Here is a 27,802-nt window from a genome sequence, read left to right as displayed (position 1 = left end):
CTTGATCTGTCAGGTGTTGCTGACCCTGCTATGGGCCCTGATGTCCTCTAATGGCTCTCACACGGTGGCTGCTCTGGGCATTGGCAGTTTCTTGGTCTGAGCCCAGGCTCACGGGCAGCTGTCCCAGCATTAATGGTGGGTCCTCCACCCTCTGAGTTCCCTCCCGTGAGGCTCCCCTGCTCTCTCCTCTCTCCAGCCCCCACACTTGCCTAGCTCAGTCTCTGCTCTCTTTCTACAGTGAGGTATGGTGACAGAGAGGCGGGCTTCAGATCTTGACTGCCCTGGGTTCAAAGCCCACCTACTCCTTCCCAGCTGGCCGACCTCAGACAGGTGACTTCCCTCCCAGGACCCCTCTAAAATGGGGCTGATCACCCCAGCTATTGTGAGGGGACATGGGATCCCAGCCAGAAAGCACCCTTAAGCTCATAGGTGGGCCACCCTTCCTGTGGTTTCCTCTCTCTCCTCCTTCCTAGCCCTGCCTCTGACTTACTGTGTGACTTTGGGCCAATTTTTTCCCCTCCCAGGGCCTCAATCTCCCCAGGTGAACAATCAGCCCTCTTACCTCCTCGCCTTTTGATCCTTTGGGTCCCGGCCGCCCCTGGGGTCCAGGATGCCCCTGCAAACCAAGGTGAGATGACGCAAGGCAGCCCCAGGACTCTCTCCTGGGGAGGGTGGCCAGTCTCCGCCTGGAGGGGGAGGGTGGGGAGGGGTTTGGGGATGCAGGCTCTGGGGGTGCCCCCAGGGCCGGGCAGTAGAAACCAGACTGGGCTGCCCAGGCCCTACTGCAGGAAGGGCCCCTTTAAGCTTTAAAGGGTCCAGTTCCTAAATTTCCCCATCCACCCTCCTCAGGGAAAGAGGGGGATGGGACAGGAAGTACCACTCACGGGGCGGCCCTGCTGGCCTGGCCTTCCACGAATGCCTTGTACACCCTCCTGACCCTGGAAGCCAAGGAGAGACAGGTGAGGGGTCCCTGTCTTGGAGGGGCCCAGACCAACTTCCAATCTGGAGGAAGATCCCAGGGGAGTTTTGTTCTTCCTTGCCATATATCACTTTCCCCCACTAAGTCTCAGTTTCCTCATCTGCAAAATGGGTGAAATAATGACCCAGCCTCCCAGGACAAGCATGGGTGAAGGAGAGAGGAGGTAAAAAAGACTGCTGGAGGCCTGCTGCTCATTTAAGGCTGTGCCTGCTCTGTCTGCCAGCCGGCTACAGAGGGGGAGACTGAGGCCTTAGAGGGGAAGGGGCTACTCAGGAACACATCAGGAGACCATCAGTAGGCAGCAGGCACAGATCACCCTTTCCCCCTATGGGGCCTCCCCCTCTCCATCCCCTTTGAGTGTGAATGGCAGCCCCTGAACCCTCTTTGTCCAGGGAGGGTTTCTGCTTCCAACCTGAGCACTAACAGTGCAAGGAAAGGCCATTTCTGCCGGTGAAGCCTGTTCTAATTCCCGGGGCTAGGGGCCCAGGAACTGCCTCTCTTTAACATCCCCTGCCCTGCCCACAAGTAGGAGCTCTGATACTTACAGGGTATCCAGGGTCCCCTGGTTCCCCGCGGTCTCCTGGATCACCCACCGGGCCCTGAATAACAAGGATGACAGCAAAGCATGGGCCACCAGGTGTAGGGCAGGCTGGCCTGGGCTTCCTGGGCCACCCCCTCTGCTGTGGAGCTTGAAGCAGCTTTGAGCCAAGCTCGACCACCCCTTCCCTACACAGTGGGCAGCCCAGGCTCCACCTTGGATCAGGTCCAGGGGATTCAGGGAGCTGGGGCTTACCCGATCTCCAGGCGGCCCAGGGGGCCCCTCAGCCTTGCCATCATCACCCTGCTCCCCCTGCAGACACAGAACCAGCTGTTAGGACAAGCCTCCACTCCTGGTGAACTGTAGGAATTCGAGGTACATTGATGCCTGTAGGGCCTTCATTAGAGATGAGGTCCAGGCCCCTTAGGTCTACAGATGGGCAGACTGAGGCCAGAAAAGGAAAGGGCTGGCGTGAGGTCATACACTGTCTGAACCAGACCGGGGTGCGGAACCAGGACCCTCAGACCGCGGTGCAGAGCTCTTCACCCTTCACCCCGCTGGGAAATGCCCAAGCCGCCCCTCAGGCTGGAAGACCCTGTGCAGTCACTGGGCACAGGGCACGGGGTCAGGGGGATGTTGGTGCAGCCTCCAACGAGTCCCTTCCCATCTCTGAACTCTTCTCGGCTGGAGAATAGGTAGGGGGGGAATAATGGGCGATGCCCATAGAGGTGTGTGAGGACCCCAGAAAATGATGCAGAAGACCCTGCATGGAGTCTGGTAGACAGTAATAATAATTCTGCCACAGCCCGAGCAGAATTTAATCCTCACAACAACCCTACGAAGCAGGCACTATTATTATCCCCATTTTACAGATGAAGCATTGAGGCACAGGGGTGACATGACTTGCTCGGTGTTATCCAGCCCTCAGTAAATGTCACTTTCTCCGATCCTTAATGGGAGGCAGTGGACAAAGAACCAGCTTTAGGTGAAGCTCCCACCCCCTGATGGGGAGGCCTTGGGGTTCCCCCAAGTTCCACTCAGCAACTGTCCAAGCTCAGAGTCTTGTCTGTAAAACAACTTCCTATCTGCGAAATGGAGTAGTAACCCTTCTGCCTCAAAGCAATGGATTCAGTAAGGAAAGGCATGTCAAGCCCTAGCAGGCTGTGGTGCACATGGTAGGGCTCAGTGCTGTTAGCTGCAGTCAAGCTGGTCCCTGACTCATGGCGACCCCGCACACAATGGAACTACATGTTGCCCGGTTCTGCGCCATCCCTACAATCTGCTGCAGATCAGACCGTTGTGATCCATAGGGTTTTCACTGGCTGATTTTCAAAGTAGATCACCAGGTCTTTCTTCCTGGTCCATCTTAGTCTGCTCGGCATCACAGCAACGCACAAGCCTCCAGTGAGGGTGGGTGGTGGCTGCACAGGAGGTACACTGGCTGGAAACTGAACTTGGGTTTCCCACATGGAAGGTGAGAATTCCACCACTGAACCAGGGGCTTAGTAGATGGTCATTAAAATTGCTGTTGTTGATAATAATAGAGTGATGATGTGGTGTGTGGATGTGGACAGACTGGGGATGGAGTGGAGCACAGGGCTGAGGTCCTTGTGCCACTGCAGGCCATCCTGGGCCTGGTCCACACGAAGGCCCCAGAGGTTGGATGCCCACTACCAGCTACAAGGAAGGTATAAGCAGAACAGAAAATAGCAGAACCTCAGAGCTCAGAATCCTCCAGCCTCAGAGAACTGGTTTCACCTTCTTTGTGACCCATTTTAGGTAGGTGCTCAAGGCAGGTCACCCCTGGGGCTGGAGCATGTCCCTGGCATGAGTCAGTCCTGGGCTGGCAGACCTTGGCCTTGGCCGGGGGCCTCTGTGGCTCCTGAGGGCAGAGGCTGCAGGTGAGTGGGACTTGGCCCGAGGCCTAGAACCAGTTGTACCCAGGGGGGTAGCCCCGGGGAGTGGGGATTCCCTCTCCTCCCCACCTGGGCCCACTCTCCATGGCCTTTTGTCCCAGTGCTAGGTTCTGCTGTAGAGTGAGGCAGCTGGACTAGGGGGAGGGGGCCCATGTTTATCTAGCATGTTCTATATGCCAGGCACCTCATGATTCATAGAATTGCTACGGCAATCCTATTCTGCTGGGACTATTCTCCCCATTTTACAGATGGGAAAACTGAGGCCCAGGGAAGGAAGAGGCCAAGGCCACATGAAGCAAGGTGTGGTCCAGGCCAGAAGCCAGTTTTCTATACCCCTCTTCCCAGAGGCATTGTGACTGATCAGATAGTTACAGTTTGGGTGTGCATTTTTTTTTAGCACCAGAAACCTGGAGGAGTCCCCCCTTTCCCCCTTCCTAGTCTCAGCCATCTCATAATCCCTCTGGCCACTGGCTTTGCAGACACATGCTCCACGGGGGATTTTCAAGTTGAATGGCACACTGGCTCATCTAAGGGTCTGTTTCTGGCTAGGAAGCATAGCTCTGCATCGCACAGATGGACGTCTGCATCCTGACCTGCCACCGCCCACCACTGAGCCTGAGCTAGCCCCTGAGCATCGTGGAGACTCAGTTTCTCCAGCTGTCTGTCATATGGGACAATGACACCTCTGTGCTGGGTCATGGTGAGGGTTATGGGAGAAAACCTAGAGAAAGGGCTTTGCACACAGCCATTGCATTTCAGCCTGTCTCCTTGCAGAACCAGCTCGCTCCCTTGTCAGCACCTTCCAGTTCGTGGTTGGCTATTCATTTGCATGATTATTTTCATTTCTGAGTTCTTTAGGGCCTCGTTCCCCAGCCCCTGGCTCAGGGCCTGGAACACACTAAGTCCTCAGTAAATACCTGTCAGATAGTTGGATTAATGATTGGATTAATATTAATTATTAAGTTAATACTAATGGATTAATTAATAATATTAAATGTCCTTATAAGTCAGAAAATACCTCTGTGAGAGAGGCAGCCAGAACCTGGTGTCTGACACATAGTTGATGTCTTTCTTAGCCTCACATTCCCTAGGTACCCGCCCACATAAGAGATGAGGCCATCGACACTCGGGGAATCCCAGGGAACCACTCAAGGCCCTGGCTGACTTCGGGCAGATTTGGTATTAGGATTCCATCCTCAGCAGCCACGTGGACTGCTTCCGGGGCTGAAGATGACCCAGAGTAAAGGTTTTGGGGCCCACCAGTTCGTACTTTTTCAGGGTCCGTGTTAATCCCTTTTGTGCCCACTGTGGCAGACTGTGAGGCTGAGGAGGGACTCGGGGTCCCTTTCTCAGCTTCCTGTGGGATCTGTCCTGCAGGCTGCTCTGCTCTGATGCAAGACTTGCTCTTCTCCAAGCAGTAGGAAGGGGCCAGCTAGACAGCAAGCCAGGCTGGGGTGATTCACCGACAGCAGGATTTAGTTAATGTGGAGCTGACACAGCAAAAGAAAGGCGGCGGGGGGAGGGGAGCGGGGGGGAGCACAGGAGGCAGGGCCTGCTAGGAGCCATTCCAGCTGAGTAATTAGGGAAGGCAGGGGGACGCGGAGCCACTGAGACTCAGAGACTTGGGTTCCAGGGCCACTCAGGTACTGCCTTGTGGTGTGACCCAGAGCCAATGCCTTCGCCCTTCTCAGTGTTCCCACAATGGGTCAGGGTCCAATGATCGGCAAGGTTCCTTCCAGCAATTTCTCTCCTCTACCGAATCTGGAGCCATAGGGTGGGAATGGACATGCCTTCCCCTCTGCCTCAGTAGTTCCTTCCTTGGCCATTAAACACTGGTGTTTCTCACTCTCATCCCAAGCGCTACCTGCTCAGTGTTCTCTCCTCACTCTTGCTGGGTGATCTCATTCACATGCAAGGCTTCAGTTCCCGAGTGCATGAGGTGATGGAATCACAGTTTTACTCATTATATAGGTCCCTGGTGGTACAAATGGTTAATACGCTTGGCTGCTAACCAAAAGGTTGGAGGCTTGAGTCTACCCAGAGGTGCCTTGAAAGAAAGGCCTGGCAATCTACTTCCAAAAAATCAGTCATTGAAAACCCTATGGAGCATTAGTTCTACTCTGACACACATGGGGATGCCATGAGTCAGAGTCAACCCGACAGTAACTGGTAATGTAGTCATTATGATTGGTGTCTATTTCCCCTGCCCAACTGCAAGCCCCGTGAGGGCAGAGATTGTGTCTGTCTTTGTCCACTGTGCCAGGCAGAGAGACAACACCCAGCACATACGTAGAGCTGGTGGTCCTGCCTGTGGGCACAGCAGTGGCAACACTGGCCTTGAGGGCTGCCTCCTGGCCAGCCAGTGTGAGCAGGGGTGAGTCTGTCTGAACTTCACAGGTACCCAGGAGCTTGCCCCTGCTTCCCCAGAGCTGAGTTTGGCCATGAATACAAGGGAGTGGTTGCTGCTCAACCAAACACCCACCTTTTCACCTTTTGATCCAGGAGGTCCGAGGGGTCCCACAATGCCTTTGTGTCCCTACAGGAAAACAAGGTGGTAACAGGTGAGAGAATGGGGGGTGGGGGGACAGTGGCTCGGAGATGGAGACACTGGGCTACACGGCTGGGCCCTGGCTCTGCCCTCACTCACTGTGTGGCTCTGAGCAGGCCCTGTACCTCTCTGAGCCCTGGTCTCCCAGCACTCTCAGGGGTGTGCCAGCTTGGATGGTGGGGCTCTGCACACCACACCTCGGAGCAAGCGGGGGCCACATCACAGGAGGGCTGGCAGTATCCTCCAGGCAGGGGTGAAACACTTGTCCCTGCAGACTTCCCACGCTATGGCCAGGACTGCAGGTGCAGATACCTCCCTTGGGCTCCTAGCACCTCCCTCTCTCCAGCTCACCATTTCCTTAACCTTCCTGAGCCTCAGCTTCCCTTTCAGAGCAAGCCCCATGCCTCTCTGAACACTGATCTCCCCAGATGTGTAAGTCGGTTTGGCTCAGCCACCTCTGAGTGTCGACTTGGATGCAAAGATGGGCTGAGGCTCCTGCCTCCCATAGAAAGCAGTTGTGAGGCTCAGAGATGTGCAGCACTCACCACCGGGAAGAAGTACTCACTGAGGACCCAGGGATGTGTCTCCAGCTGCCTTGCCCCCACCTGACCCATCCGTGGTCCCCTACCCCACCTCGTCTATGGGTCCAGGTGCTCCCTGGGCGGGTGACACAGCCACCTTCAGTGGCCCAGGGCTGACCCTCAGCTGGGAGGTGGTTGGACAGAGTTCCCGAGGGAGGGGCAGGATAGATTTCCTTAAGGCAGCATCGTCTTACATCATAACCAGCCAGTCCTGGCTCTCCTTGGGGTCCCATCCGTCCCGGAATGCCCTATGAGAGGAGAAGACCCTCGTTGGCACTCCCAGCAGGTACCTAGGTACAGTTTCACCCCCAGGCTCCAGCCCAGCAGCCTGGCACACACACCCTGCCCAGAACCAAGGCATCAGTGCTTCAGCCTTTCCTCCCCGCAGCACCCCTTGCCCCAGGCCTTCTTAATCCCAGCTCCAGTGGCTCAGGAGAGCTGATTGCTCAACATTCAGGAATTTTGTGAGCCAACTGTAAAACAGAACTATTATTAAAATTAAATTATGTGAACTCAGAATTAAATAAATTATACCAAAAACAAAGACGATGCATACTCAAAACTCACTCCTTTCTAATTATTTTAATACATTTTGCCACTGCCTAAGGTCCTGAGGCTATTTGCATCTCTGGTATCTACATGGTGGAAATACTACATAATGGAGTGCTCCTGAGCATCTCTTCCACCTCGGTGTTCAGAAACATCATGGTGGTTGCTTGAAATCAACCATGGTGGGAGCATTTACATCACAGGAACTGGTAAATACCACATACCAGCGCTGTTGTTTACCAGCACACGCTAGCTGCTATTCAGAGATGCTGCAGTATTCTCTTCTGCCCCTGTCACCCCCATTGAGTCTTCACTCCCTTGCATCTATCAGACCCCTTTGGGGTCCTTCCTTCAGAGCAGCCCAGCAATGGCCTGGGGCACCCTCAGAGTCACCTATGGACTTGCAGCTGCTCCACCCTGATCTCTACTGGGAAACACCTTGATTGATAACACAAGAGTCTAGTCCCCTCTCCCCATCACAATAGCACGGCTTGTTAATCTGGGTCCATAGAGGGCTTCAGGGGGCCCAGAGACGCCTACAAATTACAAGAAATATTTGGTGTTGTGTGTACTTTTCCAGGGAGAAGGGGTGCAGCTTTCTGCAGGTTCCCAAAGGGACCCGTGATCCACAAGAGGTGGCTGGGACATGAATGTCCAGGCTTTAGCTGGCTACTGGGGCAGGCAACATCAGCACAGGGGAACCTGGCATCTCTGACATCCTGGCATCTCCCTTTCTGCCCTTGGTCCCGTCTGTCTCATGCCGGACCCCCCATTGCCATGCCAGTCAGAGAGTCCTCACCGTTGGTCCCAGGCTGCCCCGGGACCCTTTTGGGCCTGGGGTGCCAGGGGGTCCGGGGTCTCCAGGGGTGCCCATCTCACCCAGTTGTCCTTGGTAGCCCTTTGCACCCTGCAGCAGGAGGAGAGATGGGCTGTCAACCAGGTCTCAGCAGGAGCAAGGCACAGGGAAGGAGTGGGGCAAGGGAGCAGGAGAAAGGGGATGGTGGGAGGCAGGAGTCTACCTTGGCTCCAGTCCGGCCCTTCTCTCCTTGCTTGCCCGGTTTTCCTTCAGGACCCTGAGGAGAGAGGAGGGAAAAGAGTGAGAGGAAGGTGAAAATGAAAGAAGACTGGAGGCTGACCCACGGAGTGGTTAGGGCGCCATTTCTGGAGCCAGACTGTCAGGTTCAAAGCTGATTCTGCCACTCACGACCAGTGTGACCTTGCACATGTGACCTCACTTCCCTGTGCGTCAGGGTCCTCATTTGTAAAATGGGTGTGGGTAGCCGTGTTTGCCTTGTGAAACTTGAGGATTCAACTCGTTGATTCAGCAACATGCTTACGACAGTGCCGACAGAGTGAATGCTGGGTAAGACTGTAACTACGTTGTGGTCACTGCTGACATGATTACCATTAGGTGCCTGGGGGCTGCTGATGGGAACAGCTCTCTGAACTGAGCTCTCCATGGGCCAAGCTCTGTCCTCCTCTCCTAACAAATGACTCTTTGGGTTAAGCCTGATGAAGACACCCTTCCACAGACGGAGAAAGCTCAAGTTTCCAAAGGTGATGCAACTAATTTGCCCAGCGTCCCAGCTGGTCTGGGATTCAATCTGGGACTCAATCTGGGATCTGTCTGATTTCATGTCCAGGGGCCTTTCCACCACTGGCTCAGGTTTGCAACACGAGGAAGGCAGGTGAGGTTTTCTAGGGTCTCCCTTACCTCTGCACAGTTCTTAGTGCCATGTCCCACTGACAAGCTGCCCTCTTGGGAACTGGGACCAGAGGGACTCCCCAGTGCAGGTCACTGTGTTGGGAAGTTCAGCCACCCTCCCCCACTCTCCCACTGGGTGTGTGGGGTGTGCCTGGGACACCCAGGCTGCTCCCTCTAAGAGGATGCTTTGCTCTCCTCTGTCCCATGGGGAAGGGGCTCTGGTGGTGCAGTGGTTAAGCATTCAATTGCTAACCAAAATGGTGACAGTTCAGACTCACCAGCCACACCATGGGAGAAAGATGTCACAGTCTGCTTCCTTGAAGATTCCTCAAAACCCTATGGGGCAGTTCTACTCTCCCCTTTAGAGTCGCTGAGTTGGAACTGACTTGACGCAGCAACAGGTTATCCCAGGGTTATCTGGGGCATCCCCAACCTTCTCAGCCTGTCCTACCCCCAGGGGGACTGATCTGGCTTTGTCTCCATGGTCAGGGAAACTACTCAGCAGAAGTGAGTATGCATGTGTGAGCAAGAGAGGGAGAGAGAGAGAAAAAAGAGGGGAGGAGAATGACTGCCCCCTTGGATGGTCCCCTCAAGGTCCAAGCCTCAAAGGGAGCTGGGAAGGACATTTACATTCATGGAAAGCACAAAGAGTGGTCCGTTTCAGCCCCTCTGGCTGCATTAACAGAGGCTTATGATGTAGAACGGGAGAGGTGAAGGTCCAATCTTGGTATGGAAGTAGAGCTTTAAGGGGAGGTACAGACTAATTGTGATGGAGGGGTGGCAGGAAGAGGCGGTCCTAGAGGAACATGCAGACACCTGGGCCACCCAGAGGGCCTGGATTCCTGTCCACAGATTGCTGCAGCTGTCCTGAGGCAGGGGCAGCCAAGTTCTCTGGGGTGGCCAGTGATGGAAATTACTGAGGGGGTTGGGGTGCGGCTTGGAGTCAGCACAAAGGAGAAAGTCTACTCAAAAGATACAACATGGAAAAATGTATTGGAGAAGAAAACTCTCTTCCAAAGGGAACCACCTGGAGGGACCCAAGTACGGACTGCCCAACATCCTGGTGGCTACTATGGTGAGGGACCGAATCCTTAGTTTCATTTGATTAATTTAAAATTAAATTCAAAAACCGATACTCAACTCAGTTGAGTATAAACCTTTAAGTATGCCTGGGACAACTTGGACATATGAATCTACTTTTTCAACTGTAAATTTTTTAAAACCTACGTACAGATCAAGTATTTTCAACAAAAATTTAGCATCTGAATTGATTTAAAGACTTGGTTGAAAAAAAATAATAAAATATCTCACTAATGATTTTTTAAAATCTTGATTGCATATTGAAATGATATTTTAGATATATTGAGCTAAATAAAATATCTTGTTACAATGAATTCCACCTGTTTCTTTTTACTTTTTATAACTGTGGCTACTAGAAAATTTAAAATTACACAAGTGGCCCATATTCTATTTCTTTTTTTTTTTCATTTTATTGTGCTAAGAATATACTTAACCAAACATATGCCATCTCAACGATTTCTACATGCACAGTTCATCGACACTGACCACATTTCTTCAAGTTCTACAACCACTCTTCTTCTCCTTTTCCAAATCGTTCTTCTACCATCAGCATGACCTCAGTGCTCCCGAAGCAACAATTCCCCCTTTCTTGCTCCCTCTCACCCCTAGTAGCCACTAATCATCTTCGGTTTCCATATTTTTGCTTATTTCATATAAGTGAGATCATAGAATATTTGTCCTTTTGTGACTGATTTATTTAGCTCAGCATAATGTTTTCAAGGTTCCCCCATGCTGTGGCATGCGTCAGGGCTTCATTTCTTGCCATATTCTATTTCTATTGGACAATGCTGGACTAGACCACTTCAAGGTCTCTTGCTTCTCCAGTAATAAAATACTAATAATCCTCATGACCTTGTACCACGGGCCAGGCACTGTGTCTGCACCTTACACACACATCTCATTCAATTCTCCCAACAGCGTTGGGAGGAAGGGGTTATGACCCATTTTATCCACCAAAAAATCAAACCCACTGCCATCAAGTCAATTCTGACTCATAGCGACCCTATAGGACAGAGGAGAACTGCCCCACAGGGTTTCCAAGGCTGTAATCTTTACAGAAGCGGATTGCCCCATCTTTCTCCCGTGGAATGTCTGGTGGGTTCGAACTGTGGACGTTTTGGTTAGCAGCCGAGTGCTTTAACTACTGTACCACCAGAGCTTCTAATCCATCTTAAAGCTATAGAAACTGGGGCTCAGTGAGATAAAGGTGCTGTCCTGGGGTCGCCCAGCCAGGTTAGAAATGAGACGCGGACACTTAGGTTCCGGCCCCGCCCCCTGTGCCCCAGGCGGGCATGGATGGGCAACGATGAAATCACTATACAGGGCACTGGTGGAATTTGACAGTGGATTGATACGATTGCAACGACTGGTACCCTGGTCAGGAGGAGAAATGAGTCAGCGCCGAAGCACTCGGTAGAGGGCCAGGGAGACAGGTCTCTCCTGGGAACAGGATTGTTCTCTAGGCCCTCTCCAGCTGCGACACCCACCATGGTGGGAAGCCCTGAGAAAGGACTGGAGCCTCCATTCGGGTGAGGCTGTGAGGCAGGGATTAGGACTTTTGCTAGGCCCCTATGCACACAGATGCATTTCTGGAAAGGCCTTGATGGCTCGTAAAATTCTATTTTTAAGTACTAGACTGTTGCCAGGACACAGAGCAGGAGATATTTGACCTGCAGCCCTGAAGCCAAAGAAACTCAAACATTGGCCCCTCGGTGCCTCCACGACTCTAACACACATTCAGTCTGGCCCCAATGAACCTCTTTCCACTTCTGGCAAATGAGAATTGGAGGTGATGGCAAAATACTGATTTTAATACTGCTACTACCTGTCACCACTACCACCGGCACCATTACTACCACTGCCATCACCCCTGCCCTCAGCCCACCACCACCACTATCACCACCATCAACAACACTACTACCACTACCACCGCCACTGTCCCCACCACCACCAGCACCGGCATCATCGCCACAGGCTCTGCCACCACCACTGGCAGAGCCACCATCCCGGTCATCACTACCAATCACCATCACCGGTTCCACCACCATCATGATCACCAGCACCATCAGTACCTCCTCCACCATTGTGACCACCATCATCACCACCACCATTGGCTTCCAGTCATTTCCTTACCCAGATACATAAAGACCATCTGGTGCATTTTATAAAGTGCTTTCCTATCCGATGTTTCATTTACTCTTTATAAATGAGAAAAGCAAGACTCACGGGCAGTGATTCACGCCAGGTCACACAGAGAATGGGTGCTTGAGCCAGGAAGTAGGGATTGACCTTTGAGCTTGGGGTCCAGGGTTATTTCTGCCAAGGGTTACTGCCCGTTCCACAGTCATGATACTCAAAAACGCATCAAAGAAGTGTCCCTAAGACTTTGGAATTCAAGAGTCTTAGAACTCATGCCTTCCAAATCCTTCGTCTTACCACAGGCAAGGAAGGCTCAGAGAGGGCAAGAGGCGAGTGAAAGGTCAAACAGCAAGTTACTGATGGAAATCAGGCCAGAGCCCCTCTTGCTACACTTCCCCTGGTCCATTTCCCCACGCTGTGTCAGCGCAGGGGAAGCCTCTCCAATCATCTGGTGAGCTCTCGCTGCTGCAGCTGTTAACCAGGATTAACACTTCACTTCTATTTTAGGGAACAAATACGATTTTCCCACAGCCACTGTTTGTTGCTGGCTAATTTGGACCCATCCTAGGTTAGTCGTTTCAATGCCCCAGGAGGCAAGAGCAATCTCGAGAGCAGGCAGCTGTGCCCAGGTGACAACATCAATCTCTACATTTGGGGGATGAAGAACGAAATTCACGGCCCAAGGAAAATGGTCTGGCAGCAGAGGCTTGAGATCTCACCACCTGGCTTGCTCAAGGGACAGTGACAGCAGGCCTGTACATTTGGGTGGCTTATCTGCAAGGCTGCTGAATCCACTGGCCCCAAGCAGGCCAAATAAACTGGGCCAGCACTAGGGAAGTGTCATTATAGGTTATATACATCCTGCTCAACATTGCAAACCTCCAGGCTCCCCAACCACAAAGTTGAATCCCAAGACAACAGTCTAATATTGGAGGCACTCTAAAATCAGGCCTCCACCTGTCTCCCACCTTTAGCCTCCAGCTCCCCACCCTGAGCCTTGGGTTCCGGCCACACCAGAGCAGAAGAGTAGTATATGCAGAATCAGGCAGGCCCTGAGTTCAAATCCCAGCTTTGTCATTTCTTAACTGTGCGAGCCTGGGCAAGTTCCTTGACCTCTCTGATTCTCAGAGGTTTGCTTTCAGCATCAAAGAGTAGCAAAGGGGGAATATTCTGGAAAGCACTGGGTGTGGGGGATGCACACAGTGAACAGGGCAGTTCCTATTCCTTCCCTACCAGGTTCTACGTTCCTGAAGGGCAGCGATGCTATATGATTCACCTCTTCATCTTGAGGGGGTCTGGCCCCTGGAAGATGCTCATGAGTGTTTATGGGTGGGCTAAATGACTTTCTGGTAGGATGGAAGGCCTTCTCTGTCTTTTCAATCAATAAACAGGGTTTGGTCACCTCCTTGTGATAGGCACTAGGTAGGTGTTAAGGACATAAAGGTGAACAAGATATGGTCTTAGCCTTCATGGGGGTGACACACGGTTATACACACTGGGGGGCTTGCACGCCACTGGAGGTACATGGTCCAGCCTGGGAGCAGGGAATGCTTTCTGGAGGAAGCAATGTCTGTGATGATGGCTGAAGGCCAAATAGGAATTAAGCAGGTGATGGCGGAATGAGGAAGGCAGACCATCTTAGAGGTAACAGCACGTGCAAATGCCCAGGGGTGAGAGCATGTATTGTCCAAGGAACTGAAAAAATCCAGTGTGGCTGAATGTGGGCTTGGAAGGAATGAAGCTGGCAGGGGCCAGGTTTGTGCAGGGCTGGGCAAGCCAGGCTAAGGAGAGTGCAGTTTGTTCTGAGGGCACTAGGGAGCCACAGAGGGCTAAGCAAGGGAGGGGCATGGTCCGACTGGTACTCTGTGAAGCTCCCTGGTGGAGGAAGGACCACAGCAAGCAATCACTTAGGTGGCTGCTGCCATGACCTCCTACCCAGGTGTCTGAAGCAGCACAAATGTTCTTACCTAGGAGCCCCAAGCCATGGCACACAGCCACGCACACTCACCCGGATGCCAGTGATGCCAGGGGGACCCGGGGGCCCATCCTCGCCCATCAGCCCCTCCTGGCCTTTCTCGCCACGTTCACCGTCAGGGCCTAGGTCACCCCTGTCCCCCTGGGTAGGGAGGGCATGAGGAGGAGGAGAGAGAGAGAACTGATTAGTAACCAAATCCATCAGATGCCAGAGGGTTGGGGGTGGCTTGGCTCAGCTGACATAGCCAACAGTCCCAGACGTGGCTGTCTCTACATGAGCTTGCCTGGCCAGGGAGGGAGAGCAGCCCAGAGAGAAGACAGGCTCCTGAGCACACCTGCCCCGCGCAGCTCTTGGGACGATCAGATCTGGGAGGCAAGGAATATTTCTCCCCAATTTAGACACCTTGGGGGGACAAGAGGAGCCCTGATGGTGCAGTGGTTAAAGTGCTCAGCTGCTAACTAAAAGGTCAGCGGTTTGAACCCACCAGCTGCTCCGCAGGAGAAAGATGTGGCAGTCTGCTTCCATAAAGATTTACAGCCTTGGAAACCCTATGGGGCGGTTCTACTCTGTCCTATAGGGTCGCCAAGTATCAGAATGAACTCAGTGGCAGTGGGTTTGGTTTGATTTGGGAGGTCAAGAGTCTTAATTATCTGAAAGAAATCTTTAAGAAGGAAAAAATTCACCCAATTCTTTCACTCAGAACAACTGTTTCCATTTTGCTGAGTTCCATTCCCAATCCTTGTTTAACAAAAATAGTTTGTAATTTTAATAATAATAGTAATACTGCTAGTTAATAATAGATAATAGCTGGATGGCTATGTACCAGGTCAGAGCAGAGACGCAACTGTTCCAAGGTGCTGAAGCTTGTTAGCAGTAAACTAAGTTTTAAAGGCATAATCCAATTGGACCGCATGTCCAATTGCAATTCCTTGTTTTTTTTTTAAAGTCTTACTCTATCTCAAACACGTTCTCCATTGCTGTCTGCTCTGCAGAGTTACTATTCTCATCGGCTACAGGACACAGCCTCTGTCGAGTGGGCAGCAGCTCACGCTTACAGAGATAGCACTGACCACATCCAGGCCCTGTCCTAGGGGCTTTTCATGCATAAACGACTTAATCCTCACAGAAACCTGAGGTAGGTACTCTTTTTGTCCCATTTTACTGATGAGGAAACTGAGGCCAAAAGAAGTCAGGTTGTCTTGCCCATTATCTCTTTTGAGTTTTCTGACAACCAGCTGATAGGGGCGATGGCAGCAGTGACCCCTAATAATGCCTAACCTTTATCCAGGGCTTATCAGGTACCAGATGTTATGCTAAGCTATTCACACAGATTATCTCTCTTGATCCTCTGGTCTGTATTTTACAAATGCTTGTCCACCTTCACACAGTTATTGAGTGGAGGCAACAATATTTGTTCCTGAGAGAACTTCAAATTCTCAATGGAATCCAGACTTTCTGTAGCCATTGAGGCTGGGTGGACCCCTGAAACTATTACCCTGAGATCATCTTTAAACTTTAAACCAAAACTACCCCTGAAGTCTTTTTTGAACCAAAAAAACAGCTTATCTTAATTAGTGATCTGCTTTGAGCACTGTACCCTTTTAAGAAATTATCTATGTGAGATCAGACTGACAACGACAACTCCAAAGGTTATATGAGAAGCTTGCTGTTGTCACTGTTGCCATCGAGTTGATTCCAACTCATGGCGACCCTACAGGATAGACTAGAACTGCCCCACAGGGTTTCCAAGGAGTGGCTAGTGGATTTGAACTCCCGGCCTTTTGGTTAGCAGCCTAAGCTCTTACCCACTATACCACCAGGGCTCCATGAGAAAGTTAGGGGTGGAATAATTTGGAAAAGGATAAAAAGAATGGAAGCACAACCTGAAGAACATAACCACTTTTACCGAATGGTACATGTAGAAATTGTCAAAATGGGTATCTTTGGCTGTGTATACTTTCACCAAATAGGTATATGTATTAATTTCAACCCTCACTTAAAAAGAAAATTTTGTTCCTGACAAGTTGGAGCCTGGGAGGGGGTGTGTTGTCCACTTTACAGTTAGTAGGGATATAACCAAGGTCTTCTTGGGACTTCAGGGGTTTGGGGCACCTGAGGTCATTTCCTTGGAAATGGGATATGTGAGCCAAATGGGTACAGGCTTTTTATGGTTCTCTGAGAAACGAACAACAAAAGTGTATCTCAAAGCTTGTCTTCCCTCATCACTGCCATCTTCAAATGTTCCTGGGGGAGGGGGAAGGTGGGGACAGGCTGGACTTTGCCAGGACAGGGCACAGGCTGTATCCCTTGGCACCGTGGTATCAGCAGGTGCCATGTGTCGGGTGCAGTGTGGGCAGTGGCCACAGAGAGGCAGGCCATGTCCATCAGAAGGCCATCTCCATCAGAGCTGGCAGATCTGGCGGGGCCTGTGGCCAGTCTACATGTGGCTCAGCCATTACTGTGAGAGCGGCCCTCGGGAGACAGCATGAAGTCATGGGTACAAGGAAGGGGTGGGCGGGGGCGCAGGCTTGGAAAAGCAGAGTGCATCTTTGCCAGTTTGTTTCCTGGCGCCACACTTTACGAGGGACATTGATAAACTGGGGCGCACCCAGAGCAGAGAGAGCAGGGTGCACGGGGCATGGAGCTGGAGTCTGGGCTCAGGCTGGCCGTGAAGAGAGGCTTCAGAACAGGCCTGGTGACAGCATAGCTCAGCAGACCAGGACCATGGGTGCTGCGGGGTGACCTGGGCTGTGGGTTCAGGAAGCTGGGGTGGGGGAAGTTGCCGGAGCAGTTTCTAGCTCAGTCAGGGAGTATTTTCCACGGACTGGTCCAGAGATGACACAGATGAGGGAGGGAGACTCTGAGCTGAGGCATGGACCAGGGCAGAGCAGATCTGGGCACCAGGAAAGAGCTGGACAGGCTGGTTTCTGAAGTCCCTTCCCACTGTGATGCTCAGATTCCAAGCATAGCCTGGCATAGGGACAGGGAACTGGCCCAAATAAGCCTCTTGCAGCTTCCCTGGCTCCAGGACTCCACTTCTGGCTTGTCGTCCTGACCACCTGCTCTTCTAGCTCTCAGACGTGGACGGCCAGTCCTGGTACTGGGCTGCTTTTCTGCGAGGGGCCCTAGCCTGGCTTCCTGGGCTCTGCATGGGACCTGGCTCCAGGAACTGCCCAGATCCCCATAGCCTGGGTCTTACACTGCTAGAGTGGCTGTCCTTGTGGGCCCCATCCACAGTGGGCTCTGGGGTGGGGGGAGGTCTTAGAGAATCCCAGAATCCTAGGACATCTGTCAACACTCAGAAGAGCCTTAAGAATTGCCTAGCTCAAATCTCTCAATTTACAGATGGGGAGACTAAGGCCCAGAGGGAGTTAGAGATGCCCAACACCACACAGTAAGTCTGTGGCAGAGCGTGGGTGAGAACCCAGGGCTCCCAGTTCTTCCTAGTCCCGGGGTGGTGCAAACAACTAAGTGCTTGACTATTAGCCAAAAGACTGGAGGTTCAAACCCGCCCAGAAGCAACTCGGAAGAAAGGTCACAGGCTTGGAAACCCTATGGAGCAGTTCTACCCTGCACACATGGAGTTGCTATGAGTCGGAATCGACTCGATGGCACACAACAACTGCTCAGGAGACAATATCTCTCTCACCCTTGGGGTCACGCTGACTAAACTCAAACCTTGCTGCCAGTACTCAACAGTTGTGTGACCATGGGAAAGCGTTTATAAAAAAGGGATCAAAGGGTTACTGTGAGGATTAAAAGAGATAATCCATATAAATAGCTTAGCACATGATAAGTTTTGGATAAAGAAGAGCTATTTTTCATTCAAAGCATATGTTAGGTACTTCTGTGGCCTTGCTGCACATGATGTAGTTTGACAACCAGGATAACTCTCTTGACGTCATGTACTTGAAAAGGAAAATCTACGCAGTTTTCTCAGTCAAAAACTGGGTTGGGAACGTTCCCATCCTTCTGACACACAATGAACACTGAAAATCTGGGTAACTCTCAATTACATGTAGCTGAATGGGAGAATCTGTACAGTGTTTTCTCAGTCAAAGAATGTATTGGGAACTTTCCTGTCCTTGTAGGACAAGACGTACTTTGCAAACTAGGATAACTCTCTTGACTTTATGTACTTGCATGGGAGAACGTGTAGTGTTATACTGGTGTAGGGGTTTGCCACCATTGCCTCCCGTCAGCCGGTTGTCAGCAAACTCGAAAGAGATAATGGGCATAAAAGCACTGTATTCATTACACAAAAGTGCTGTGCACACCTGAGGGGTGCTTATCACCTGGAAGGGTGATTCCCACACAAACACCATAATGAAAACAGATTCTCTCCTGGGGTTCATTTGAGGACCAGGGAACACACTGTACATCTGAGTGACTACTCTGGTCCAAGGACTAAGGTAGAATTGGCTTTGAAGGGAATGAAACGGGGAGAAAGCAGGAAAAAGAAGCCTTGAAAAGGGAAGCAAGAAGGGCAGCGTGAGGCAATCAAGTCTGGAAGACGCCCCGCCCCACCCCGCCCCACCTCAGCAAAATGGAGTGAGCAGATCTCTGCATTGTGCCTCAGGTTCCTCATCTGTCAATAACTGGTGGCACCGTGGTTAAGCACTTGGCTGCTAACCGAAAGGTTGGCAGTTTGAATACACAAGCCACTTCATGGGAGAAAAGACCTGGCAATCTGTTACCATAAAGATTACAGCCTAGGAAACCCTATGGGGCAGTTCTACTCTGTCATATAGGGTTGCCAGGAGTCGGAATGGACTCAACGGCACCCAAGAACAATGTATCTACCATACAGGTTTGGTGGAAAGATCAAATGGGGTAACCTGTGTAAGGCCCCAGGACAGTGTTCAATGTGTGATGAGCACACAAAGCATTTGTTCATCAGCATTGCTGCAGAACGCAGCAGGTACTGAGCAAAGGATGTGGAGGGGCTGCCAAACACACTAGGCTCCCAGAGCCAGGGCCAGGTTGTGTCCAGAGATGCAGTCGGGGCAGAGGAGAGAGAAGGCAGAAGAGGATAACAGACAGGGGGCGCTCTTGACCTAGCAAGAAAAACCGCGAGGCATCCTAGGAAATGGAGAAGCGGCAGCAGCCAGGAGACTCCTGCTCCTCCCTTGGACCCAGAGCACTGTGGGAACAGTGATGGGTAGAGGTCGGGGAGGTTTAACCCTCAGATGGCGGCTGGACCAGCCAGTGACATCTGAGGAGGCCTGCTGCTCTGAGATTATGTGGTTTGAGTCCTCCACTTAGTTTAAATGCAGGAATGGAGACCCAGAGAGGGGGCATGGCTTATCCAAGGTGACAGGAAGGTTGACGGGTGACAGAGGGGAGCCCGGGACATGGCTCTTGGGACCCTGGGCTGGGGAACTGATTGACACAGTGTGACAGGCCAGGCCTGGGGAAAGCGCCCCCAGTGGGCCAGGGTTGGGCCAGAGATGGAGGTGAGGGACAGGCCTGGGCTGGGAGTGCTGCTGTTAATGCCCACCCACCCGAGGTTCCAGTGGGCCTGGGGCTGTTTACAACCCCTGCCAGCATCTGTGCCTGACTGATGCACCTATAGGAAGTAGCAGGTCCAAGTTAGGCTTCGCTGCGAACACTCCCTGGGTTTGAATTTTGGATCCTCCACTCCTAGCCATGGGCTATGAGTGCATACACCTCTGCCTCCCTCCAAGACTCAGTCGCTTCACCTTTAGAATGGGTGCAGCAGAATGAGCTGAAGACTTGAAGCCAGAGAGCCCCAGGTTGGGTCCTGGCTGTGAGAATTACTAGCTGTGTATCCTTTGGCAAGTTGCTTTCTGTGTCTCAGTTTCCTCATCTAAAGACAGGTGCTATCTCATAGCACTGACTGAGGTGACAGGGCTTAGCACAGTCCCTGTGACATATGTGGCTGATCCTCCATTAACGGTGACTTACAGGTCATCCATGGTGACTAATATTTTCCTCACCTTTTAGGATGTTTGTAAGATAATCCAGACCTGGCATAAAGCGGTGGTGCTCAGGAACCACCGTGAGCCAGAAGAAGCTACAGTCCCAAAGAGAGGAGCGGTGGGCCATGATGGTCCCTGGTACCGCCCAGCTAGGAGGCCTGTGGGGAGGGTGGGAGGCAGGCAACAAGACAGGGCTGGCCCTTACCCACCCTGCTCTCAGGGGGACCCAGAGATCTGATCTAAGAGTTTTATGGGAACAAGGTGATTCCAGGAAGAAATCTAGATCTGGGATGGGAGAGTAGTGGGGGTAGCAGTGGAAGGCAGGCCTTGCCCCAGAAGGACACTTACCTTCAGCCCATCGGGCCCTGCGGGGCCACTGTCACCCTCCAGGCCTGGCTCTCCCTAGAAAGAATGGTGAGGAAAGATGAGGGACATTGCTGGGAAGGGGTCTCAGCCTGCTTTTACTTTTTCTCCTCTTTCTAGGATAAGATCCCAAGTCCAGAGGCAGATCTACAGGCAGTGGGGACCCTAGAGGCCCTGGCATAGCACCTGGCACACAGTGGGTGCACAGAAACAGTGGCTAATTAATGAATGAGTGGGAGAGTTGAAGCATCTGCCCTTGGCTCTCCAGAAGAGGGGAGCAGACCCCCAGGCCACAGATTGCTCTGTTCGCAGGGTGGTGTGGGATGGGGGAGCTAAATGAGATCACAAGTTAGAAAGTGCTGGTTGCAGAGCCATCCTGGATGGGTGTTGGTTGGTCTGGGGAGGCAGTGCAGCCTAGCAGTTAAGAACAGGCTTTGCAGTTGGATAGACCTTGATGTTACTCCTGGGTTTCCCATACACTGGCTGTTTGACCACAAGCAAGCTACTTACCCCACGAGTATCTGTTTTCTCATCTGAAAAATGGAGCTGATATGACTTCTTTTAAGGGTTGCCATAAGGCACAGGGTAAGCACCCCAAATATGGTAGCCATTTGTGATGTTACTACTGGAATTGGAGTGAGCGCTCATGGAAGTCCTCGGTCAAATTCCATTTCTTAGATGAGGAAAGAGCCCTGCAGGCCAGTTGGCAAGTCTGGGAATGATACTAAGAGCTCTGAGTTCCTGTCTGACCCTCAGCCAGCTAGCTCCCTGCTTGCCCTTCCAGCTCCAGCGCATGCTCCTGGATTCCTCAGTTCTCAAAATGACCGTCAAACTAATTTTGGGTCTCTTCTCTGCTTTTAGAGTTCATAGCTGTACAGAGTCTGAGCTGGAAGGGGCCTCAGAGGCAGGGATGCAATGATGTGACAGGCGTGTAGATTCTGCCCCTCTGTGCCCGTGGCAGACATCACTAATCAATCCACTAGACTGTAAGAAACCCCAAGCTTTTGGGTTTCTTTTGGTATGGGAAAGATACCTTCTGTGGAACAGTTTTTTTTGGATGTTAGTAAAAATAAACAAAAAAACTCAAACCTGTTGCCGTTAAGTCAATTCTGACTCATAGCAACCCTACAGGAGAGAGTAGAACTGCCCCATAGAGTTTCCAAGGAGCAGCTGGTAGATTTGAACTGCTGACCTCTTGGTTAGCAGCCACACTCTTAGGTGCTCTCCAATAAAAGTGCATGGAGGTCAAGCAAATTTGGAGATCCTGGATTAAACCAAATGAAGCCAATTTCTTGATTGCAGGCCCTCTCAGAGCCTTTAAAATGCTACAGTTAGTGTGTAAGAAAGACCACAGAATTTTTAGTGAGTCATAAACGGATTGACCACAGAAGGCTTTTTCTGAAAAGGATCTCCATGTTGTGGAAATGTTGGCCTACAATGAACAAGGCTGTGGAAGGAATCGACTCGACAGCAGTGGGAGTGGGCTATTGGTGCCATTAAGGTAACTGAGGCTCAGGGAGGTTATGTAAAGTCCCTCCTTGTCCCCTTCTCCCCACCCAAGCACCCAAGGAGACAGCCAGCCCAGTGGCTTTCCAGGTAGAGTGAATTTTCTTCAACTTACCCGCTGCCCAATGAGGCCTTGCTCACCAGGGATGCCCAGGGGTCCAAGGTCACCCTAGGAGAAACCAAACACAAGTCCATCAGGGGTTGGTAAAGTCGCCCTAGCACTCATCATCTCACCCCACTTTCAGTAGCTCTGATTTGAGGTGGGTGGAGGAGCCAGGGATGGTCCTTCTTCCCAAGGACCAAAGACCAACTACAGCCCTTGTTTCAAGTTAAGTCCCGGCCATAGACTTCTCCCACGCCAGGAGAGAAGGGTCATCAGGACCGCCACCATCATCATCACAGCTGGACACTTACATAGCGTTGTTTTAGGTGCTTTTTCTATATCCGCACATTTAATTTTCACAACAACCCTGTGAGGAAGGTATTAGTATTATTCTGGTTTTACGGATGAAGAAACTGAGGCACAAAGGGCACTAAGTAACTAGAAGCTATAGAGAACCCTGACAGCACAGATGGCAAACATGTGACTAAACACCTTCTTCACTCTCCCTGAGAACTTTCCAGAGAAACCCAAATGAGGAGGAGGTCCCACTTGGCTGCTAATCAAAAAGTCAGCAGTTTGAACCCACCAGCCACTCTGCAGGACGAAGATGTGGCAGTCTGCTTCTGTAAAGATTTACAGCCTTGTTAATCTTGAGACAGTTCTCCCCTGTCCTATAGGGTCACTGTGAGTTGGAATCGACTCAAAAACACTGTGTTTGGTTTTTTGGTTTTTTTGCCCCACAAGAAGGGTCTTTCTAATCTGATGATTTCCATAATGTGCTCCTGCTCATGTCTGGGGCACCAGGAGGGGACGACCAGGCCCACTTCAACAAGAACAATCCCACTTCTATGTTTTATATGCAGGTGGTTTTCTTCATTGTTGCTTGAGCAAAGGATTCTGGGACTCAGCCAAGTCTGACAGTTCCAAAGAGCTCCAACCCCCTTTTTGAATGGCAAGGAGATTCAGGCACTTAAGAGGGGTGATGTGCTTCAAGTCCCTCAGGTCCTGCCTCAACAATGCCCTCAGGCCAGCCAGCATAGCTCATTGGCTCTGGGACCGGGATGCGGAGCAAGGTCCTCTTCCAGCAGTGGAACAGGGAGGAGGCTCTCCCCAGAGCCCCGTTATCAATGGGCTCCTGTTTCCGGGCAGGTAATGAGAGGCACTGGCATTGAAATGCAGATGGTATCAATCGAGAATGGAGGTACGGCCGCCTGGCGTGGAGGCAGGGGCAGGTGCCAGAGAAAACACTGCCAGGCCGGGGTAGGGACGGGCTGGGGCTCCGGGCCGGCTGGGCACTCTCCTGTGGCCACAGCCAGGTCCCGCTCCCCTACCAAGGACACAGAGAACCCATTATCCTGGGCACAAGAAAGGCCCGTTCTCTTCCGTCAGGAGGACGTGGCCACCATCTGGGAGCTGGTTTCAACAAGTCATTTTTCTCTTCTTTCATCCCGGCTCACCTTCATCCCGGCTTCCCCAGGAAGGCCTGGTTCTCCTGCTGCCCCTGATGGCCCCTGCAAGAAAATGCCATTGGTTACTCCTAGAGCAAGGGCCCTCCTCTAGTAGTAAGAGAGGGGGTAACTAAGGCCGAGAGAGGGCAAGGGATGTGCCTTCAGTCACACAGCACTGAGCTGGGAGGGCTCAGTTTCCTTCGAGCTTGGAACGAAGGGGTGCAGGTGGTTGGGCCCAGGCTGCCTGAGTCCCTGGCTGCCCTGTGGCTGTGAAGCTCCATTTCCCCACGAGTGTGGTTTACCACATCAGGAGCCCTTTGGCAAGCATCGGGAGGAAAATTTCATGATTCACATAATGACAGGGGGTAGCCAATGGATACTGTGCTGGGGCTGAGCACATCAGCCCTTCTCGCTGCAGCCAGGCCAGGAAGGCAAGGGCAGGTAGGGGTCCTGGGTTCTCCCCATCAGCATGGCTTCAGCCCTTGCATAAACCCCAGCACTCAGTTTTCTCCTCAGCGAGGTAAGTCAGGGGTAGGCGTGTCTGGACCTCTGCAAGTCCCTTGCTGCTTGACCCTAAGAGGGCTGGTTCTTCTGTCACACCTCTGTGAAGTCCCAGAGGGGGCGGGGCACTGCTGCTTTCTATGGTGCCGAGAGAAAAGCACTGCCAACCCATGTTCCACCCAGTGACGCTGGGACCGGGAGCCCAGCTCCTTGTCCTATGCCATCAGGGTGGACCTACCCTTCAATCTGCAGTACACAGGACAAGACCATCTCCTCGGCCAGGACAGAGAATGGCACATAGGGACCCTGGGGAGGGGAGGGGGGAAAGCGGGGGACCAATATATCCCCAGTAGCATGGACCTAACAAGGGGCCCTCAGAACTCACCTCAGGTCCCATCTCTCCAGGTGGGCCAACTGGTCCCTGGGGACCCTGGGGGCCCTAGAAGACAGACAGACACACAGACAGTTGGGAGACACCAGCCTGGGCCCTCTTTGGAGTGGGTGAGGGAGAGGCTCGCCCATAGCCCCCACCGCCCACACACTGAGGGTCATGGTGGTGTCCAAGGTGCCCCCTACCTGCCCACCATCTCCATCTCTCCCCTCCAATCCATTCTGCACATCCTCCTATTCATCTCCCTAAACCCAGCGGGCCCATCCTTTACAGCTCTGAGCCTTGCTCACTGTTTTCTCTGCCTGGAAGGTCCTGGAATGCCCAACCACCTTGGATCTGCTTCTGGAAATCTGTCTCCCCTGCCCCTCTCCCCTGGCTGCCCAGGTCAAATCCACTGAGCAAAAAGGCAAGTGGAATATGGGAATAGGGCAGTGGCCCAGGGGTGCAACTCCCTTCTCTTCCACCCTATGTGTGGGGCTCCTCGCCCTGAAACCCTAGGTGGGTCCTCTCCTCTCCACTCAGCACCTCCAGCCCAGCCCCACCACCCTCCACAGCCTCTCACGGGTTTCCTCAATGCCTGAGTTGTCCCAAATTCATCCTTCACAGAGGGATCTGCTGGAGGGGAAGCTGGGCAGGTAACCTCCTCTGTTTCAAATCCTGCAATAGCCCCCCACTGGCCCAGGATAAAGAGCAAACCCTTTCCGTGGCTTTGAGCTACTGGTCCTTGCCACTTCCTCCTGCCTTCCCTGCTGTCTTACTCTCCCGGGTCCAACCCCAGTCCCAGTTCCAGTCAACTCTGCAGTTCCCAATAGGCTTGTTAGTCTATTCTTATCCTCTCGCTTTCCCCCGCTTCCTCCCTGCCTTCCCTCCCTCGGCCTTACACTGTGCTAAGCACTCTATATACATTTTCTCATATAATCTTCATGGCAGAATGGCAAGGTAGACAATCACCACCACTTTACTGGTGAGAAAACTGAGGCTGGAGGCAGGTAGAGCTTAGACTGGAACCCAGCTCTCCTGAGCCCCCTGTCTAGTGCTCTTTTCACCCTCCCAAGTCCTGTCCCATCAGGGCAGTGGAGCTCCGGCACTGTCCGCCTCCAGATCCTCTTCTTGTCTGACCACATGGCCCACAGATCCAAATGGCTGGCCAGGAATTCAGACACAAAAGAGGGAGGGAAAGAGCACTTACCGGTTCTCCTGGAAGACCCTTGGTGCCTGGGGGACCCGAGGGACCCTGAATGCCCTGCAGAGACCAGACAAAGGGAACCTCAGGCCCTCCATGGTCTTCCCCACCCTGCTGGTCCCCTTGGCTTCAGTCAAGCCTGTTGCAGTGCGTTAGGGTCCACCTCTCCTTCTGCCCCATGTGACAGAGAGGAAGGAGTCATGCTGGGGGGTATTCAGTGCAGGAAACTTTTAGGGTTTCCACAAAAGACAGGAGCTTGTGTAAAGTGGCTAGTGTGCCCTACCCCCTGAAAGTCCCATGTGCAGAATTCCAAGAACTGGCACTACTTACAGGAAAGCCTCGTGGGCCCATGTCCCCTCGCTCACCAGCTGCGCCCTGGAAGCACATTTGGGGCCATTAGGGGCTGAATGCCAGGAAAGGTGTTGGGGGGGCCCATAACACAAAGCCAGGAGCAGAGAGGGGCCTGACTGGCACTGGCCTGGCCTCTTGGTTGGGGAGGGGATGTGGCAACATACCTGCTGCCCAGGCTGGCCTGGTCTGCCCTGCAGTCCTGGAGGGCCCTGCAGGGAGCAAAGCACATGAAGGTGGGGCAGGTGCGTGGGAAGCCCCTTCATAGGGAATGACCCTTACACATACACGCGCGCACGCACACGCACACACACACTCCAACATGGAAGATGAAAGGGCCCTGTGAGATCATGGCGTCCAATCCTCTGCCCACTGTGCAGGTGGGCAAACTAAGGCCGGGCAAGGGGAATGGCTTGCAGCAGCCACCAGGTGTCTGGTTAGAGAATGCCATCCTACTGATGGGGCTTACCAAAGGCAGCCTGGGCTTCCGGAGGCTGGGGCCTGGGGAAGGGGCCAGAGTGCGTGTGATTCCTCTGTGTGCTCACGCTCTCATTTTTGCTCTTTCTCTTGCTTGCACGCTCTCACCAGCTCTCTCACTATCACCCTCATGCTCTGCGCTCTCTCCCACCCTGCTCCTATGCTGCGGCCTTGCAGGGGCCAGGAGGTGTGGATAAGGCAAGCTCTCAGGCCCTTGCCCTGCAGGCTGTGCAGACTCCCCGGCAGTTTTTGAAAGGCCTACCGCAGAGGAAAGTGTGAAGTTGGGTTCTTGGATTCCTGCCCCACTGGGGTGGGAGGAAAAGCAAGCCATGGGGTTCAGTACCTTTAGGCCCCTGGACCCCGGCTCCCCAGCTGTTCCATCTGGTCCTCGGGGGCCCTGGAATAGGAAAAAGGGACTAGCACAGTGGACAGCAGGGGTCTCCCTTGGACTGGAAACCAGAGCCTGGGGCCTTTTCCTGCACAAGCCTGGGGCTCCCTCCTCCTCCTCTACCTCCTACCCACTGCCACCCTGAGGTAGGTCACCCCTGTGCAAAGTGTCTGCCGAGATGGCTCTGCAGAGGGTACTGCATGGGTGGACTCAGCTAGAGGCCCTCCCCTTCAGGAATTGGGCAGTGTACCATTAACTCTATTTAGACTCTGGGGGTCAGCCATCCAGCCCATTTCACAGAGGCAAAAACTGAGGGCCAGAGCCAAGAGGCATTTGCCCAAGTTCCCACAGCCAAGTGTTCAGACTCCTCTACGGCACATTCTTCCCGGAGTGCACAAAGGGTAGAAACAGGTGTGTGTGGCAGCACATTTATGGCAGGGGCACACTGGAAGGAGCAGGTCAGGGCCACAGCCCGTGGGGGAAACTGACAGAGACCCAGGGAGGGTCTGGCTGTAGCCAGATGTGTAGCCCCCCTTTACAGCCAGATGTGTAAGCTAATCTGGCTCAGCACAGAAGAAGAGCTAATGTGAGGAGGGACAGGGCAGGGTGGGGGGGGTGTAGATCAGCAGCAGGAGTCAGGCGACTGATCCCTGGAGCTCTGGGCCCAGGAAAACCCCTGTCCAAGGAAAGTTGGGAGGCCCCCCCAAGACAAGTGGAGTCCACCCCTCCCCCACTGCACAGTTGGGAACACTGAGGCCCAGCCAAGGGCAGTGGCTCGTCCAAGGTCACTTAACACAATTAGCATCTGGTGCCCCTCTAGGGTCCTACACACTGCCTCATGTAACCGCTCCATGGGGACTCCCACAAGGACATAGATGGGGTGTAGTCTCCTGGAAAAGGCCCCATGGAGGGTGGTTGTTCTGTAGGGCTGGGAAGAGGCCCATGCTGGGGAGACAAAGGGTCCAATGAAGGAGGCTGGCCCACCCCTGGCCTCAGAGCCCAGGGGGCCTGCCTGTAATACTCCCGCAGACCAAAGGGGCCAGGGAAGTCCCACGTGGGAGGAGGACGAGGAATGAGAGAAGTAAACTAAGAGAAAGTCATTTAAAATTTGAACAAGGAAATTGTCAATTTAAATCAAAGTA

General features: G+C 52.7%; 1 protein-coding gene across 7 annotated transcripts in view; it reads right to left on the bottom strand.

Moving 5' to 3' along the window:
• Nucleotides 1-27,802, bottom strand: part of COL27A1 (collagen type XXVII alpha 1 chain) — a 167,206-nt gene that overhangs the window by 26,706 nt on the left and 112,698 nt on the right. For all 7 annotated transcript variants that reach the window (XM_049895041.1, XM_049895040.1, XM_049895044.1 and 4 more), the window contains 17 exons: nucleotides 26,616-26,669; nucleotides 25,963-26,007; nucleotides 25,778-25,822; nucleotides 25,454-25,507; nucleotides 24,259-24,312; nucleotides 23,382-23,435; nucleotides 21,937-21,990; nucleotides 20,301-20,354; nucleotides 14,044-14,151; nucleotides 8,131-8,184; nucleotides 7,911-8,018; nucleotides 6,757-6,810; nucleotides 5,916-5,969; nucleotides 1,773-1,829; nucleotides 1,525-1,578; nucleotides 885-938; nucleotides 563-616 (listed from right to left, as the gene is read on the bottom strand). In XM_049895041.1, the coding sequence (XP_049750998.1) occupies nucleotides 563-616; nucleotides 885-938; nucleotides 1,525-1,578; nucleotides 1,773-1,829; nucleotides 5,916-5,969; nucleotides 6,757-6,810; nucleotides 7,911-8,018; nucleotides 8,131-8,184; nucleotides 14,044-14,151; nucleotides 20,301-20,354; nucleotides 21,937-21,990; nucleotides 23,382-23,435; nucleotides 24,259-24,312; nucleotides 25,454-25,507; nucleotides 25,778-25,822; nucleotides 25,963-26,007; nucleotides 26,616-26,669 (1,011 nt within the window). The remainder of the gene's footprint in view (nucleotides 1-562; nucleotides 617-884; nucleotides 939-1,524; nucleotides 1,579-1,772; nucleotides 1,830-5,915; nucleotides 5,970-6,756; nucleotides 6,811-7,910; nucleotides 8,019-8,130; nucleotides 8,185-14,043; nucleotides 14,152-20,300; nucleotides 20,355-21,936; nucleotides 21,991-23,381; nucleotides 23,436-24,258; nucleotides 24,313-25,453; nucleotides 25,508-25,777; nucleotides 25,823-25,962; nucleotides 26,008-26,615; nucleotides 26,670-27,802) is intronic.

The sequence above is a fragment of the Elephas maximus genome, chromosome 9 (genome assembly GCF_024166365.1).
Source record: "Elephas maximus indicus isolate mEleMax1 chromosome 9, mEleMax1 primary haplotype, whole genome shotgun sequence".
Lineage (NCBI taxonomy): Eukaryota > Metazoa > Chordata > Mammalia > Proboscidea > Elephantidae > Elephas > Elephas maximus.
This window is presented reverse-complemented; position numbering and strand designations above follow the sequence as displayed.